This window comes from Haliotis asinina, chromosome 15 (assembly GCF_037392515.1).
Source record: "Haliotis asinina isolate JCU_RB_2024 chromosome 15, JCU_Hal_asi_v2, whole genome shotgun sequence".
Lineage (NCBI taxonomy): Eukaryota > Metazoa > Mollusca > Gastropoda > Lepetellida > Haliotidae > Haliotis > Haliotis asinina.
The window spans coordinates 38,103,035-38,122,016 of record NC_090294.1 but is presented as its reverse complement, the minus strand read 5'-3'; the positions used below and the strand labels follow the sequence as shown (position 1 = coordinate 38,122,016).

The 18,982-nt window shown below is 38.4% G+C and overlaps 1 protein-coding gene across 1 annotated transcript; it reads left to right on the top strand.

The window, feature by feature from the left end:
• Positions 1-5,990: 5,990 nt before the first annotated feature.
• LOC137265745 (zinc finger protein 436-like) lies at positions 5,991-11,772 on the top strand. Its single transcript, XM_067801195.1, has 3 exons — positions 5,991-6,068; positions 7,285-8,205; positions 9,787-11,772. The coding sequence occupies exons 2-3, from the start codon at positions 7,287-7,289 to the stop codon at positions 10,989-10,991; spliced, it is 2,124 nt and encodes a 707-aa protein (XP_067657296.1). The 5' UTR covers positions 5,991-6,068; positions 7,285-7,286; the 3' UTR covers positions 10,992-11,772.
• Positions 11,773-18,982: the final 7,210 nt, after the last annotated feature.

Below are 18,982 nucleotides of genomic sequence, written 5' to 3'. Positions count from 1 at the left end.
CTCTACAGTAGAGGTTGTGACAACACTGAAAGAGTCTGCACACAAAGTTGACTCCAAGGTTTTTACACCCGGTCACAGGTGGGCTCGATCCCGAAATCTCAACCTTGCTGGATCACTAGCCTAGCTCTTTAGACAGCTCGCCCACCATGCCCCAAGTCTTCTCTGCAGTGCTAAAGCCCCAAATGAAGCAAGTCCAGATTTCTTCAATTCTGAATCTCTGATCTCCCTGGGGCTCCTTTTCAGTTAAAAGGGGTCTGTTGGTTACTATCAAAATTATATATATTCAGATACTAAGCCTTAGTCTACAGCGAGGTCGGCGAGCCTGACCGCCCGATCCCGTTAGTCTATACAATTATATACAAGTGTGGGCTACAGAAGACCGATTCTTAGCCAGATCTTCATGGGTATTACCTATCAAAGGCGGTGTTAGAACGAAGGAGGGTAATAGACCGATTTTCTAGACCGATAATGGTGTAAGACAGTGTTGCATGTTAAGCCCCCTACTTTTACAGTTTTCATCTTTCGGCTTATGCTTCATAGGTATGGAGGTTGCAACAACGCATTTTTAGTAACTCAAGAAAACATTCTCTCTCTCTCTCTCTCTCTCTCTCTCTCTCTCTCTCTCTCTCTCTCTCTCTCTCTCTCTCTCTCTCTCTCTCTCTCTCTCTCTCTCTCTCTCTCTCTCTCTCTCTCTCTCTCCCTCTCTGTGTATTCTTTAAGGACAGTTGAATATTCTTGGTACCCTATGTCAAACTTGGAAGTTTAAGGCAACAAGGGTGCGATAGTAGACTCTTGTGATGAGAGTCGTGTATTAAAGTCCAAGACGTTTGGAATGTTATAAAATATATGTTTGTATGTATCATTGACTGAGATGACCGTCATTTTGCAGGAATACTACCAAGTCCAACAGAAACCAAACAGACGTTCGCTCCTTCACATATACTTCATTCTATTTTAGTCATAAAGCTATTTCTGCCTCTTAATAACGTTTTAATGAAAAGAGCACTGGGCTCTTAACGCGCTATAGAATTCCTCGTTTGTCATATGCGCCCTGTGATCCTGTTTCAAGGAGTTTCCTAACTCTGTGTCGACACTTTTAGTTTATAATTGGAACAAAGGCCAGTTACGCTTGTCTCGGAGATCGTTAGATAACATTAAGTAGGAACTCCATCCCCCGATTGTGTGATCAACTGGAGAATCTATTCCTGTGCACCGAACCACGTGTGTAGATTGTGCAGGATAATAAGCTGTTCTTGGCAACTAGAGCGTTTAATACTTGAAATAATAGACTGGTTACTTGATAAATACAAATCACACGTAAACTACCGGCCAAAAGAAGTATACACTTAAAACCTTACTAGGCTGAAAACAGTTCCCAAAACGTTGCATAGGTAAGGTCCTGTGCATTTCCCATACTTTAACATAGACTTACGACAGTCGTAGCGCTAAGGTGATCGTAACTCCCATACTTTAACATAGACTTACGACAGTCGTAGCGCTAAGGTGATCGTAACTCCCATACTTTAACATAGACTTACGACAGTCGTAGCGCTAAGGTGATCGTAACTCCCATACGTTAACATAGACTTACGACAGTCGTAGCGCTAAGGTGATCGTAACTCCCATACTTTAACATAGACTTACGACAGTCGTAGCGCTAAGGTGATCGTAACTCCCATACTTTAACATAGACTTACGACAGTCGTAGCGCTAAGGGGATCGTAACTCCCATAGTTTACAATTACTTTGAGAGCCCTGAATAGCGATTTTTTGTTTGCTTCACTTTAAGCCACCATCAATCAATCAATCTGTCAATAATGAAAAAAATCTATTATCCGGCTATGGAATCCTAGAAGGTATATTTGTTGCCGTTACGAAAACTAGCAAAAAATGGCAAAATTAACCAAAGTGCGACACTGCGGCAACGCGACATTATGGGCATTTGTCCAAATGTCCAATTGTCTCGTTTTAAAAATATAGAGTTTTAATTCAACCAAAGGACCACACCGCGACAATGACCCTTTCAGGATTCGATACCCGGCAGTTGAAATAGTAGCAGATTATAATGGCAGTTTACACATTCTCAGAGACAAGTAGTCACGCTATAAATAAATCGTAAGTAAACTAGTGGTTAACAACATGGGCATATCCACACCACATGACAAGTGTTCAGTGGTTGCGGTAAAGGAGTGAGTGGTAGGAGTTTGGGACACTTTACAGCAGTATTCCAGAAACACCACGACTCGGACATGAGACACCAGAAATGGGCTTCTCACGTGGTACCCATGTGGGGAATCAAACCCAGGTCGAGACGCGACAAGAAAACGCTTTAACCATATTAAACGCATAAAACTATATTCCCTCTCCCAGTACAACACCAATACCTTTTTGCTCTGGAATATAACTACTAAAATGTAGAGAACCTCGGAGACGATTAACATTCGATGTCATCTTACCTCACAATATAAATGTTGTTTTCGGGTTGGCTTAGCGCTCTTCTGTCATTTTCAATGTACATGTCAATGTACCCCACTGGCAATTCATTCCGCACTTCGTGGTAGTACTTCTTTATCTCTAAAAACATTGAATCATGCATGATGCACAGGAATTACCGATGTTTTGCAAATGCAAATCGATCACATATTCCTGGCACATCCAAGACACGCAACGTGAATGTTGTCTCGGTAACTGTCATTCTTTGTAAGATCAGATGGCTGTATCACCCAAGCGTTATTCGGTATATGGAGGCATAAACACGTGCAAACAAGATACCCCGAAAGATATTTTGACATAATATATAGTTTCAAATGACACATGAATAAAACGTGTGAAACCTGTTTCTTGTGTACCCCGACGTCATTTTGATGGCATATTGCTAAAGCGACTCAAAACCCAACTCACTCACTTACTCAGATGATATGAAATTCCCAAAACGGTGTGTGTTATTCTCAAGGTATTGGAGTGTTTGCTGTTTGACAGCAATATCCCATCTATGTGACAGAATCTATACCAGAGAATCCAGCCATATACATAAGCATAGGCGGCGGTCTGTAAATATTCGAATCTGGATCAGAAAATTCAGTGATCAACAACATGAGCATCGATCTGCGCACATGGGAACTGATGACATGTGTCAACCATGTCAGCGACCCTGACCACCCAATGCCGTTAGTCACCTTTTACGACAAGCATGGGTTTGCCGCACTCCAATTAGAGCTTGTATCGTGACGAGTGAATTGAGTATCGATCTACTCAAGTTTGATACGACAACCAAGTCACACTACCCGATCCCGTTAGTCGCCTCTTACGACAAGCATGGGTTTCCAAAGTTCAATTAGAGCTCGTATCGTCGCGAATGTATTGAGCTTTGAATGTTTGAAACACCAGTGTTCTATTGAATGAGCAAGTGTCTTTGCACCCTGTGTTATCGTGTACTATGTGATATAAACACGCCAAAACATGTTTAAAAGTAAATGGTTGGGGTGTATTTGACAGCACATAAAAACAAACCAAACAGAATAAGTGAACAGAAAGACAATTTTCTGATGCATGTAACATTCTACCATGACATTCGAATTTGACTGGACAATGATTAAGATTAGACACTATCAGCTTGGATTTTTTTTTAAAAAGTCTGATTTTATGACCGCTTCAGTGCGCATGTATACAACACTGTCATACGTACTTCAACTTGAAAACCGACATGGGTAACATCAACACAACAGTGAGTGAGTGAGTTAAGCGTTACGCCGCACTTAGCCGTATTCCAGCGGTCTGAAAATAATCGAGCCTGGACCAGACAATCCAGTGATCAACAGCATGGACATAGGGATAATGACACCAGACAGACGTGATGGAAATATCAAAAATCGAAAAATACAGTTACATGAAGTATCCAGTTTCAAATGAAATTTAAAGACTATCAGTTCGGTCTAATATTCGGTGCCTGACTGTGACAATGGAACTCGTCGTAACAAATGTTTGGAGTACTAAAATGGGATACTTTACTGAGAAAATGTAATTCCATTAAATCAGTAATGGTTAAGTCTTGCAGAAACGAAAATAACAAAATATGTGCACGAGTGAAGGAGATACACGTGAACTCATTGGAGCGGAACGTGTTCTCACTAGAATAAGACTTGGATAATATTTGGAATCCACATCATCAAATTAAAACAAAGTCCCGTTCAGAATGCATGTTAAACTAATGTCCTCTCGAGATACCCGTGCACAGATACTGACGTTTACACCGACAACACATAATGCTCAAAATTGTATTTGAATACTGACTTGAAACACTCTCATACAGACAATATTTTTCAGGAACATTCACACATCTTCCAGTGTCTAAGTTTAATTCCCATTGCCTTTGCATTAAAAATAAATAAAATAAATAAATAGATATAAAAAAACAACAACAACGAAAAACACATCTGGACAAGTAAAGAAAGTTGAAAGATAACTGATTGAAATAAAGGTTCGTCACTGTAATTCTCAATCACGCATTCGTCACGATAATTCAGTATACATAGCTTCAATCATATGAACTGCAGGAACTGCAGCTGACACAGTCACCGTAATATGTAATGAAAGGAATGTTTCATCGCACTGACAATTACGACGGGATAACTCATTTTCGAATTTTACTTTTATGCAAATAACTGAAAAAAGTTTAACTCCCACATAATCCACTTTGTGGTCGATAATTATTTTGGTTGCTACTGCTGTGTGGCAACAAAAGTGGCCTTCATCTATGACCAGAGACCATATAATCTATTATATGGTCTCTGCTATGACGAAATAGCTGCGCGATCACAGCGGGCAGTCAACCTTGTGTAATTACTGCAGCTAAGTGTTCACAGGCTTAACGCCTGACGGGAGGCCAGTCCGAGAAACTGTATATTCGGGAGATGGGCTGCGGAAGAAAAGTACATTGCCCTTAGTATGGATATTCCATGATGGTTTAAAGATCCTATTTATATGTCTTATCCAACATGTCAGTAATGAAGGGATTGGCATCATTTTGGACAGCCGCAACTGATAAGACTGGTACAATGTCTAAAGTGCATGATGGGTAGTTTGGTAAAAGGAGGTAATTTAACTGGAACGAATATTTCATATGCTTGGGATCAGCGTTCGAAATACTTTCCAAATTTTGTCAGACTAGTTATACCTGAAAGTCACCAACCCACAAACTAGTTCACTAGCCCAAATTATAATGTAGAAACTAAACAAATGCTTGCATTGTCGGCATGGCACGGATTTCATGATTAAACTGATGAAAGTGTATTATAACTGCACAATTCGGAGAGAGGAATGCGTTTACAAAATGATCCCATGAAAATTCACTGGCCAGTTGTGTCGATGACTTCGGAGATTTAATGACCCAAAATGGAATTTTCCTAGTCTCGGGCCAGCGGGTCATGGGTTATGTCGCACGCTGTTTAGGGTGTTTGGTTCGTTTAACTGGTTGCAGTTCCTATAAACGCATCAATGCGTCTATTTCACGGTGGAAATGGAATTTTAATTAGTTTGATCAGATAGTCCATAAGACCGTGCTACGCCCACGGAGCTTTACTAACGAGTTAACCAAAGGAAATTCATTGGACAGTCATGGTGTGAGGGTGAATAAAAGCCCTGTATACATTTGCCAAGTAACATTGCTGTTGTGCCATGTGGCAAATTCACGCAACACAATGTGTCGATCTGTCGAATGTGTTGGACATGTGTGAAGGATTATATGGCCGCATCGTCGTCACGTCTCTTAGAACTTTAGATTTCATAACCCGTTCTGGATATAGTCTAATATTTTGTATCTACGATATGTTACATAGATTCCATTAACTAATTTACATTAATTCTTGCATTTTGTTAAATCCAGATAAATGGTATGTATTGTGATATTGCGTGCAAAAGTATTTTTAGCGGCAGGCCACCTCATACCAAGGGAGATAAGTCCGGGAAATGATTAAAATAAATCCCAAGATGGCCACCGTCAAAATATTTTGGTGTTTCTGGTTACAAATTACTTAGAATTTGATGGTATTCTGTGGCTGTTGTCATCAAAGGTGGGTAGAATAAACCAAATTTGTAATTGGTAAGTAGATTTTCGTCTTTGAGATTCCTGATGCACGTCTTTTTCACAAGAAAAAGAATCTTTTTCAGCAAAAATTGCAAAAAATGTGACAGTCTGCTGATTGGCGAATGTCTCGCTAAGCAGTAAAGTTGATCTTTCTTTCATTTTTCTTCATGTCATTATTCTTGATTAATCGTGTTTTAGCATATATTTGTAGCTTAGTGATAGCTTGTCTGATCAAATTTACAATTACAAACCTACCAAAGGTATTTCTCAGAACCGTGGATTTTCTCACACGTTTCTTCAAATTCTTGTTGAAGCAGACAAACTGGTTAGTTTCAAAGACATATTTGAGTTATGTTTTTATTTCTAAATTACTGGGGAGATAAACTTAAGTTTGATTTAAATATCGTTACATTTGTGAATAAAATAGGTAATTACAATTTATTATAAATTTAATTTTTAGGTTTATATGAAAATGATTAAGAATTTAAATCAAACATGGCTACTTTATAGGCTTATTTGGAGCTTTGTAGCCTTATTTCTCTATTATTGATACACTTGGGTGAAGCTATGTTTGTATTATGAACATGGTGGGTAGGAGTCCAGAACAGTAGATATGTAGATATATTGTGTGACAGAAATGTGACCATGCAGTAACAGAACTTACATCACTTTGCCAATGCGCTATAGGGTTCTGTCAACCACAATTTTAGGTTGTGTATGGTAAGTTGGGACATTGCTATCAATATTAAATTAACACTGTCAACTTGATCAAGTCATGCAGATCGATGCCCATGTTGTTGATCACTGGATTGTCTGATCCAGACTCGATTATTTACAGACCGTATAGCTGGAATATTGCTGAGTGTAGCATAAAACTAAACTCACTCACTCAGTCAGTACATATGTTCGTACTTGCTAGTCCTGATCCATATCACAATTGCCTCATGTTTTGCAAGTCTTGTGAGACCAGCATCACACCCGATAATCAGGATCCCATTTTCAGACTTTATCTCTAACTATATTGTTATTATTGATGTTTCATGGGCTGTTAGTTTTGTGCAAAAACAGACTGTGATGCTATAATCAGTCAAAACTTGTCGCTCATTGCAGGTATCCAGGTTGTATTACTTGTAAAGTTTCAAATAGAATATTGTACTCATGTTAGTTAATGCTTTATTTTGCCTTTTCCTTTTGTATTTCAGGAATGATGGCGAGGTTTGATTTCAGCCGTAGTGTAATGGAGAAGATTTTGAGGCGAGCTTTCCTCGATGGAGTCATCGAGCTGTATGAAAACTCTCCAGATGGGCGAATCCATTCTGTTGCCCTGGAAGGGACGTTGTCCTTAACCATCAACAAAACAGATTCATTTAACATCAAGCTGTATGAAATTGCCCAACGAGCACAAGAAATCGACAGTGACAGAAAGGACCACCATCATCTGGCCATGGTCACTAGTCAGTCACCACCCTCATCCCCTGCTCCTGTGTCCAGCAGCGAAGTTGCTGAAGCCAAAGTGAAAATTGAACCCGACGAGAAACAGGAACTAAAATACTCTTGTACAGAAAAGGACATTTCAGAGCATGACTGTGATACTCATTCGTGTGATTCTCATAGAACTTTGAAAGAAATTTTGAATAAGAGAAACATTTCTGAAATTGCTCATGATTTAACTAAAAGCAAGAACTCAGCCAGTGTGGAAAAAGAATCTCGATCTCGAGAACAGTCACCTTTATCACCAGAACCTAGTTTAGGAAAAGAAACCACACCGTCATGGCTGTCTGTTTTGGACAAAGTTGAAAAACAGCCTACATCTTGTTCTGATGTTTTACGGAATATTGTCAGAACAGCTTCCACTGAGCACAAAGAAGGATTTTCCCCTTCCCTTTCTCAAACTCAAGATGTAAAAACTCGATATGCTGTGCAGATGTCATTGTCAGATAGCACAAAGACAATTGAATCGTCAGATTCACAGTTGAAGAGTGATAGAAATTCTGCTGCTAGAGATGGACATCAATCGTTTGCTAAACAGCCAGAGATATCTGAAAGTCGTAGTGAAGATAGGGAGCTGGAGAGACTCGCAAACAAGCATAGGCGTGACCAGGACACTGAAGACAGCGATGAAGGTTTGAAATAAGTTTTGTATGTTGTATGTTAAAGTAGTACTATGAAAGACAAAATGGATAATGCATGTTGGAGGTGTTAGTATGCCTGATTTGACTAACCTTTAAATATAGTTGGCTAAGGCAGAAGATATCATTTACACAGTTTTCACAAATGGTGTTTCAGTGTAACAAGACATTGAGTCCTGTAAGTTTCAAATGTCTGTCTGACCCACTGAAAATTCACAGGACCCATAGAATTAAAAATTAAATACACATTTCAGATTAAGCATTTCTAATAACTGGCATTGAACTTATTAACAGATGTAAAATTTATGAACAGCAAACAAGTATGAGGTGTTACATATGACAAGTTCAGTTAAAGTCATTGTGAAATATAGAGTCGAACACTGGGGCTGGTGGGTTGTAGACCGTTGGACCATTGGCGAATCTGCCAAATTTGTCTGAGGGTTAGACACTGTTCATGAACACTGTTTACATGTAGATGCTTTTGAACAAGAGTGAAAATAAGCAGTGTTAGTGATGAAAAATAGAAAATATTTGGTGTGCAAATGTATGGTATGCATGGAATATAATGTATTTGCCCTGTGATTAAAATGTCATTGCCAGGACCTAAAAATTTGATTTAAAAATTAAACCCATGAGAAATATGGGAACATGAAAGAACAGAGCTGGAAGAAAATCTTTGTAAGACATAAATATGTGTATGACACTCTTTGGTGAAGTGCATAAACTACTGGCTAAAACTACTTCACATGCCACCCGACAGACTCCTGCATAAGGCTTTCTTAATCTTGATTTAGGAGGTAGATTGAAATGGATTAATGTTGGACATATTTTAAGTAGTTCAGGTCTTTGTTATGCTTGAAATCTTCTACATGCTCCCAAAAAGTGTGTTGTAAAAAAAAAAATTGCTTTGTTAAATTTGGATTTTAAAATTTGTAGTTTCTTAATTTGAGACATACTTTATAATTGCATATTGTCATGGCATTTCACTGCCTCTGTTGTCTTGTGGATGTAGCATCTCCTTATAATTTATAAACATGATAAAGGCCATAATTTGATATATGTTATCCTTATGCGAACAGTAATTAAATGTGGTACTTGTTGTTACTTTGCCTGGTATTCAGGGGGAAAAGAAGGGTTTGTTGACTATACGTTAAAGTCTTCCTTAACAGGAAGATCTGGGTTAGAATTGATCTTCAGTAGTCCATGCTTGTCATGAGAGGTAACTGACAGTGTCAGATTGACTGGCTTGATTGACGCGTCACACTGCTTATGCTGTTCATCATTTGATTGTTTAGTCCAGACCTGATTTTTTACAGACTGCAGTCATATAGCTGGAATATTACTGAGTGTAGCATAAAACTAAATTCACTCACTCCATAAAAGGGATATCGTTTGTGAACTGTGGCATGGTATGTCAGTAAGTAAGCACTATAAAATTGTCACTATTTCTGATTGTTACAGGCATATTTATGAAAATGCACAGCAATCTTGACCACATTTTTTACCTCACATCCACATGCTGAGTTAATGCAGTTCATGTTCTGCTTTGATAATGTCCAATCTTGCTGCTTTCAGAACCGGATCTGATTGTGATAGAAGATGACGAGGAAGTCACAGTGAAGAAAGAGACAACAGACTCCTCCAAGTCTTGTTCTAACAGTAAGGATATCACTGCTATTGAACCAGGGGAGGTATGGAGTGGAGCTAAACCAGCCCTCATGTCCCCGCTAGATGACCAACATAGTCTCCCTGAGATGTTTGTCACTGCCTGCCCTCTCTGTCAGGTGTTCTGTCAAGGCCGGGAAATGTTCTTGATGCACATGGATGCTCATCGCCAGAGCTACGAGCGCATTTGTCTCATCTGTTCCCAAGCTACCCTTCCCCTTGAGAGCCTTCTCTTTCACCTTGTTTCGGATCACGGTCCCCGAAGTCCCACTGCTCTCCTGCAGCAGAGTCAGCTGGTAGCCACTGCTGAATCCACGGGGGAGATCAAGTGTTACCAGTGTGACCGTAGTTTCTCCACCATGGCGTTGCTGGAGCAGCACCTCGAGTCCCATGCAAGTCCCGTAACCCAGTCTAGTCCCAAGATGCCTGACAACAGCGCAGGAATGAGCAGCTATAGCTGCGAACTTTGTGGGGAAGTCTTCCTCGATCCAGGTCTCTTAGCAAATCATCATCGGAGGCAGCACATGGGTCAGTCAACATCGGTAGTCATCACGGACGAGGATTCTCAAGGCGTGTCCGAATGTGGAGCAGATCAGGACGAAGGTGGATCGACGTCTGGAACTCCCAACAAACCTCTCCCCTTCCTTTGCCAGCACTGTGTCCGGTCATTCCGCTCATGGAGGAGTCTGAAATACCATCTTCTCACCTGTCACGGACTTCAACATTCGTGTGACGTCTGTATGGATGCCTTCCCAACCATGCTGTCACTTCAGCAGCATGAACTGAGTCACAATGACAAGACAACCAAGCCTGTCTACAGATGCACCATCTGCAACAAGATGTTCGGCTCACTCACACACTGCACGTCGCATAAGCGAGTCCACACAACATCGAAGCCCCACGTCTGTGATACCTGTGGCAGCTCGTTCTTCAAGCGAGGCGACCTCACCAAGCATGTTCGCACAGTGCATTGCCCCAACAAGCATTTTGTGTGCAAGGTCTGTGGTCGTACCGGCACAAGGGCCGATAACATGCGAGTACACGTCAAGATACACCAGAAGTTCATGACCCGTGATCAGATCGACCTCCTCATTGATGAGGTGTACAAAACTTAGAGTTCATGACCCGTGATCACATCCACCTCCTCATCGATGAGGTGTACAAAACTTAAACTGCCATGAACATAAGTTGGTGCAGAAACCAACAGATTGTTTCTCAAATATGCTGCAGCTGTGAAATTTTGTTATGAATATATATATTGCTACTTTTTGGGTTTACTTTATGCCAAACAATATGAAAATTATTGATTTTTTTCCAGTATATTCTGTCTTTCAAATTTTTCAGAATGCTTTATATATTTTACATCTCAGAAGAATGTAGATTTTGGTAATGCAAGTAGTCATTGTTCAGAGCAGGTGAAAAGTTGGATTCTTCAGCAAGAGACTTGTGAAATATGAGAACTTATTTGTCAAAATCAGGACATAATTTAGCCTTGTTTCAGCACAATGGTGTAGAACTTGCACAGTGACAAATCACCCCACATTTGGTGAATCACAATGCATTGTCACATATGATTTCTGTATCGCCAGAAGAAGTACTGATGCAAATAGATTAAGGTATGTTTTAAGTAACAATTAAATGAACATTCTACTGTGGATTTCATGTGTCAGTGTTGAAGATATCACATGCCAGTGATCAAATGACTATTAATTTGTGTTAAATTCTGTTAAATTCCTTTCATGAAGTGCTTCCCTAATGTAAAATTTCAGGTATTCTTTGCTGTATCGCTACCTTACTCTAAGATATGTTTCATATTACGTTACTGTCAAGATACATGTTCAAATCACAGGTGTCATCACTATGGTTACAACCCTGGTAGTAATTTCTTGTCGATTAATGCTGAGGTCATAGTGCTGAAAACTATTAAATGAATGTATCATATCACTTTTTAATATTATCAACTTTCTGTGAACATTGTTTATTTGGTATAATTTTCTGTCTTTTGGAGATTTCTTGAATGAATACTTATTTAAGTCTTTTTGAAATTGGACATTTGATAGCCATGCTTCTATAATAATCAAACTGGTATTTTTCTGAGACATTTAATGATAATGTAGGTAATGTGCATGACATTTACCATGGATATTGTTGCCATGGTAACTGTCAATATGCATGTCCAGCTTATATATGCAAACAAGACAGGTTAGAAACCTAAAGATATATATCACATGGGTTTTGACTGGCACAAACCATCTCTATACAAACTACTTTTGAATAATTGTCTTTTATGGGGCATGTTTTGTTCAAGAACATTTAGTCAGTGGGCTATAATGACTCCGTTATGAGAATAGTTCATACTAGTTAGCAAATGACATGTTACTTTACATTTTACAGTTCCGCTGGTTACCATGGTAACAGAATGGGTTTATATTCTAAATACATTCTTTGTTGAATTGAGCTGCCATAATTTGTATCCATACAATATACCTTTTTACTTGTTGTTTGCATTTATCATGTTTATACAGAGTTGTGTATTTATTTGGATTGAATAATGTTAATGCATGTGGTGTGTTTTCTAGTCAGAATATGATATAAATGTTTAAGGATAGTTATATGTTTATTACCCTCTATATATCCAGGGCCTGCGGTTCTGGCAGCTTACATTAACCCCTCCATCCATTCCTGTGGTTCTTGTGATGTTACATTCACCTGACCTTGACATTACATGACCTTGACCTCATGACATTGTACTGACCCTTCAAACATGTAGGTAAGAAAGAAATGGGCAACACATTAAGTCATCTTTTCGGTTGGAAAGATTTTTTAGGATTCTTAAATAAGTCTGTATATCTTTATAGCGTCAGATTTTTTTACAATCCCTAAATGTTTTTTTTAGTAATCATCATGATTAGAGGCTACTTTGTTGATAACCGCAACCTGACTGTAAGACTGGTTTGTAACTCTCATCCTGATTGGCCAGTTAGAATGAGTGGCATGCCTGATGAAACATTTTTTTATGAAAACCAAGAGCAGATAATTAGAGATTTGCAGGAACTGGAGGTGGATGTGGAGTTAGTGGAAGGTTGCCAAAATTTGAGCCCTAGAGACATAGAGGATGTTTGTTCATAGTTTTATCATTTGTTGAAAGTTGCAATACTGAAACTCATGGATATGCCTGTTAAATAGCAGCCTGAATTACTAACACCAGATTAGGGTACAGTGGTATGGCGTCACCACAGTATGGTACGTATTGCAGTACAAAGTCTTTCGGTTTGGTCAATTTTGGTTCAGTGTGTGAGATTTGATCATAATACAGAAAAGTGACAAGAGCCAAACTTTACATTGTTTAAAAACATGGAAAAAAATACCCGTAATCTTTGTTGTAGTGAATGAACAAAACTGTCATCTTATGACAATAGGGAAATGATGGTACAAACCATGAAAATACCAAATTTGGGGATTGCATTACAGTATACTGAACCGAAGAGACTATACCGCAGTTCTACTAATACTGCGGTACACTGTTTCACCCCTACAACAGATCACTTCATGTTATGCATCAACAGACTGAACACCCTAACAAGTTCCCCTGGTAGTGTTCTAAATGAATAGCCAGGTACATGATCCTGAGTTTAACTCTAGATCTTCAAAGTTGGGTGCAAGTGTCTGATTTTGTATTTGTTTGACTGGAACCCTGCAATGCTCTTCAGATCAACATACGAAACAATCTGTGTGTACATTAAAGTTCCCTCAAACAAATATTAGTCAGAGGCTATATTAGCATGGTCAGTACGTGATATGCACATTGATATGGTGTCATTGTGGAGGTTTACTGTTATCATCATAAACAAGCCATTACATGACTAATCATGAGAGCTGGTTGCCTTTGAGGTCTCATCCAACCCAAATACCCATGTTACCCCGGCAAGCCCACTACATGTCTCTCCCATGTTGTAGAAAGAAACTTTGTACAGTGAGATAATAAGCAGTGTGTTTCATAGGGCAGCAGCAATTTGGTTCAATTCATTGAAAATCAAATCTGATTCCTTTGTTTCAATTTTCGACAACCATCACCACTATTTAGATTCGATATTTGAATGTCTATTGAAAATATTTCCATAGATCCAGAATGTAATGTTTACTCTCATCTTGAGCAGTTTCGAGCGCTGAAACAAGGCGAAATGTGATTGGCTGTCGCCAGGCTAACTATCCATGATGGTTTTTAGTAGACACAGAAAGATGACGATGAATTTCACACTAAAAAAGCTGTGCACTGACAGTTAAATGAAATCTGATGTTTTACTTGTAATAATAGTAATATGTTACTGTGGTCAAGCATTGTGCCATTACAAATTGTTCACTGGTCACAAGGGGACCAGTGAACAACATATTTATCTTACGAACATCTCAATGTTAATTTTGAACTGTTTGAAGCATGGGTATCGGATCGTATACTTCAGCCAATTCGAATTTTGCATCTTGCTTTTTTCTCCTGTAGGTATTGTCTTAATAAAGTCACGCGATGTAATTCCCCTTCATAATATTCACACGGACTACATTTGAACATTTTGTCAAAATTTATTTATGGGAAAAAGAGTGAAATGTTTTCGTAGCCTTCGCTAGATTTTGTGGGCAACACAAGAAAAACAGATTCAGAGTTATCACCCTTCCATTGATTTCCATTCACAAAACATTGGTAGTCATGCATGATGAAGTGTTATTCGAGATAAAAAAGTAACTATAAAAAAGTAGCTACAACAAAGTACTGAATGAGTTACTGTTGGCAGCGGTGTGTATTGCAATGCACCACGCTTGTAAGCGGTGTACATTGAAAATAACAGAAGAATGCTCAGCCAATCAGAAAACTACATGTGTGAGGTAGGATAATGTGTTATTGGGGAATATGGTTGACTTACATCATGGATAAATATAAACATAATATAACATGCATTTGATGTGTTGTTTTGTTACATTGTATGTTTATGGTTGATAATGTATTAGAAATCTATTATTTGACATAATCGGATTGTCACTTGAAGATTGGACCTTTAAACAAAGAACAGTGCATCAATCACTCATTATTTATAGAGAAATTTAGTGGTCTGTTAAAAGCTCTTATAAGTGCTCTAGATATCACCAGCCAGTGAAAAGGTTGTGAGAAGTTCTGAAACTTAGGAGAGTGAACAGCAAAGGAGGATCCTAGGTGGTGTGGGCAGTCTCTCTCTCTCTCTCTCTCCCTCTCCCTCTCCCTGGAGGTGGAGTTATATTACCGTTTCTTGCAAATTTGATGTCAAGAATTAACAATGGGTATTCGAGTAGGGTAATAGAGTGGGGTTGGGTACCCAGACTGAAACTTTGGACCCAGCCAGCCCTAGTAATAAGACACTATAGATGCATCACCATCATTTTAGTCTTTCATTGCTGCATGGAGTGCTTTAGCTTTATGTAATACAAGTCATTCTTACAATGTAGAGCTGGTAATATACTTTGAAGGACTGGTGGAAATATCTCAACAGTCCTTGATCTTCAAGCTTGTGTTAGAGTCTTCATCACAAACTATGTGATCAAAAGTTTATTAATAGAGTTTATGGAATGGACGTTCGGCATGAATGTAAAATTTCTGAAATAGCTGTTATACAAACATGGATTTTCTTACCACTGTTATCACAAGATCATTTTGTTTGTTTGTTTGTTTGTTCCATTTATTTCATTGTAGATCAAATATATTGTGACGGTCAGTTTTCTTTCAGGAGAAATTGCTTGTTTGTATTTTGTTTAATACCTCACTCAGCAATTTCTGACTTTATGAAAACGTCTGTAACTTTCAAGTGTAGGCTAAACGAACATGTGGTTGATCTACTGAACAATGATCCATAATGTTCGAAAGAATTAAGATTTTGTTTGAAATTAGAACAATGTATATTTCAGTGGCACAATTTAAACCCAGATTTCAATTGGTGTTGCTAGCCAGGGTTCAAGAATTTGTCTGGTCAAGATATAATGATGCACTGTCATTGATCGAGTAACATACACTCATAGGATATACTCATGGAAACAAATAAGGGAACACATGAAAGTACAAGTGTACCTTCATTCCTTTCCAGGATTCTTTTACTGTAAATGAAATTCTGGAAATAAATATAGGAACACTTGAACTTTCATGTATATCTGATACAAAAACCTTCTAACTGCCCTGCGGTAAATTCTTTGTGTTGAAGTAAGGACATTAACACAAATAGTGCTTTGTATGTGCCTCCAACTGGGTCTGATTTGAATGTTTTTGTTTCTGTTAGAACGGGGGGCAAGTCTGACCAGTGGTCACTGTCTACCCAGACATCACTGTTCCTTGTCAAAACATCTTCTTTACGCATTTCCTGTTTGAATGAATTGTGGATATATGGAGAATCTCACCCGAGTGTCTTTTCATGTCAAGAATGTCACCACGAGTTGATGAAGTTACAAAGTTACATATTTTTACCTTTATCAATGAGTGTTGATATATTTCATATCAGAGTACATATGAGGATGAGATTCTGTCTATCATCAAATATCAGTCTTCATTAGTTTTCAATGAAAAATGTACATCTTTGAACACGATTTTTGCCATATTGGACTTGCAGTGCAGCGATGTCATAGCATTGTGACATCATCAAGTTCATGACATTATAGCATATCAGGGCATTGTCCAAAATCTTCTCTCAAAATTTTATCTCCTAGGGACAGAGTTTAGGATGATGAATGTTTGTTGTCATCATGGAGATTGCCAGGCCGATTTAGCCTCTATGTTCCAGGGTGTTTTATGTCCATCCTGTCTTTAATTCCTCGGAACATATTTTGTCCTGTAGTTCTGTTTCAGACTTGGCCATTGAGGATGGTATTTCTGCAAACCATGGTTACCAGACTAAGAGAATTTCACTGCAATCAGTATGAATTATGTGGGTGTTCCTTTAGGTTCTTATACATGATGAAAACCTTGCATATATTTGACTTTGATAGGTTTAATCAGGTGAAAACAACCTAACCATTGGGGACATAGACCCAGTGTCATAGATCAACACTCATACTCATCATCACTGGATTGTATGGCCCAGTCTTGATTACTTGAAGACTGCAGTCATACAGCCAACGTACCAATCAACCTCTCCTATACATGTATCTGCATGTTATCTCCATGGTATTGTTAAAATCCCTTGGCTCAAATTTGATGTTTCTTGGCAACAAATGGAGATACTACGATCTTGAAAGCAGAGGATGTTGGGCCTCAAACCTGGAACTGCTCTCAAAATTGAACAGTTTTTCATAACTACTAACCACTTATACATCATTCTCTAGACTGACTGAACTGGGCAAAGTTGTTCTTAAGGTTGGTTGCATGGTAAAGATATCTTGTTCGATTTCTTGCCTTTGTACAATATGTGAAGACTGTTGTTGGTGCCTGTCATGCTGGTGAAAATGTTGCTATAATCATCCTCCAACACGTATATTCCTCACTCGCTCTGTCACTATGATTCTTTAGTGCTAGTGATATATATGGCTGTGATCTTTAGAAATCTCCATTTTATACTGTTTTTCATCTTGATTTATAGATATTTATGCACAGATCATTATATTGAATACACTATGATAATATGTACGAAGCACAAACTATGCTAACTGGTTTTAGAAACTTTATGGACTTTAGAAACTTACTGAACTCAGTGGTGGGACATTCAGGCGTAATTTTTCAGGATTTGAGTTGTAATAGAATTCCTAAGATTGTGCACCTTCAGAGGGCTGCTATGAAAACATGATATGTTTGTGCCAGGCGGCTTGGCACGTGTAATACCTATTGAGAAAGGGTATGGCTTCTACAGTTTTCTCGCAATGTGTGCAGGCAGCCGTTTAATATAATGTATGTTTTGAACAGCAAAAGGAAACACAATTTTCTAAAAAAAATGAAATCATTCATGTTTATGTCTTCTATTTAGAAGCCTGACAACAAGTCAGTGTTGCATTTCTTTTCCTGTTCAGTATTTTGTATAGTCGCTGATAAAGTCTTTGAGGTATATTCAGTGAACAGTGTGGTTTATTTGCAACTTCAAACTGCAATAGTCTTTCATATTTTAAAATAGGATTCATGTTAGTTCACAGAGATTATATTAGTAAAACAATTACAGTGCTTCCTATGCTATTAAAGTAGATTTGCTGTAGTTTCCATTATGTAGGTATCTCCCTTTATAAAACCAATTTATTTATCAAACCAATTTCATAAATGAACCCCAACCCTTTATAAAACCAATTTATTTATCAAACCAATTTCAAAAATGAACCCCAAAGCATACAATGCTTGGGATATAGTTATTTCTGTCCGTCCCTGTTGCTGTATTGCTGGTGTAAAGTTCAAAATATAATTAATATTTGCGCAAAACTTAAATGCACATCACATAGTGATGAAGTTGGGCTTGTTTCACGGGGCTTCAAATACGTGACAGCTAGTAGCATGTTTCAGAATAGGAATTTCTTTACATCACAGTATCTGATGGTGACATAGTGGTTAATGCTGATGAGATAATTTGTCAAATAGTTTTCACTTTGTTAACGTGTAACTGGCTTGGTGGGACATTGTGTCTAATTCTGGTACCTTTTCAAACCGCACATTATGCCATGGGTTGTACGCGAATGACGGTGACTCAGAAACCTGTTGGGTGTCTAGCGTATTTAAGGTGTCGTTTACAAAGGACATTTTATGCTGTGGTCACATGACCTGAGTGCGCTGATTTTGTTCCTTGAAGTACAGAATGATAGATTGCTTGAAATTAGCAGAGAAACATATTTCAGTTGTATTTGTCCTTAGAGACGTTGGAATTCTCAAGGTCATTTAGAAAGTGATCATATGTGTTCTGTTGGGGACTACACTTCCTTCGTAAATTACTGATTTCAAAGAATTTTGTTTGACAGCGAAAGAGACTCATCATTCATTATTTTCATTAGAAATTCAGCCGATTGTGATTCTGCATTTCTGGCAAGTGCACATATCTACCACTGAGGAAAGTTCAGTGATGCTAGATAAAACACAATCGGGTGTTCTGAGCGATCTTCTGAGAGAGATATGTGTAAAGAAACTACT

Bases quoted from the DNA above. Each gene is read 5' to 3' on its own strand.
- LOC137265745 (XM_067801195.1), top strand. From the start codon at position 7,287: ATGATGGCGAGGTTTGATTTCAGCCGTAGTGTAATGGAGAAGATTTTG. The intron at 8,206-9,786 runs GTTTGAAATAAG...TGCTGCTTTCAG, and splicing joins CACTGAAGACAGCGATGAAG to AACCGGATCTGATTGTGATA.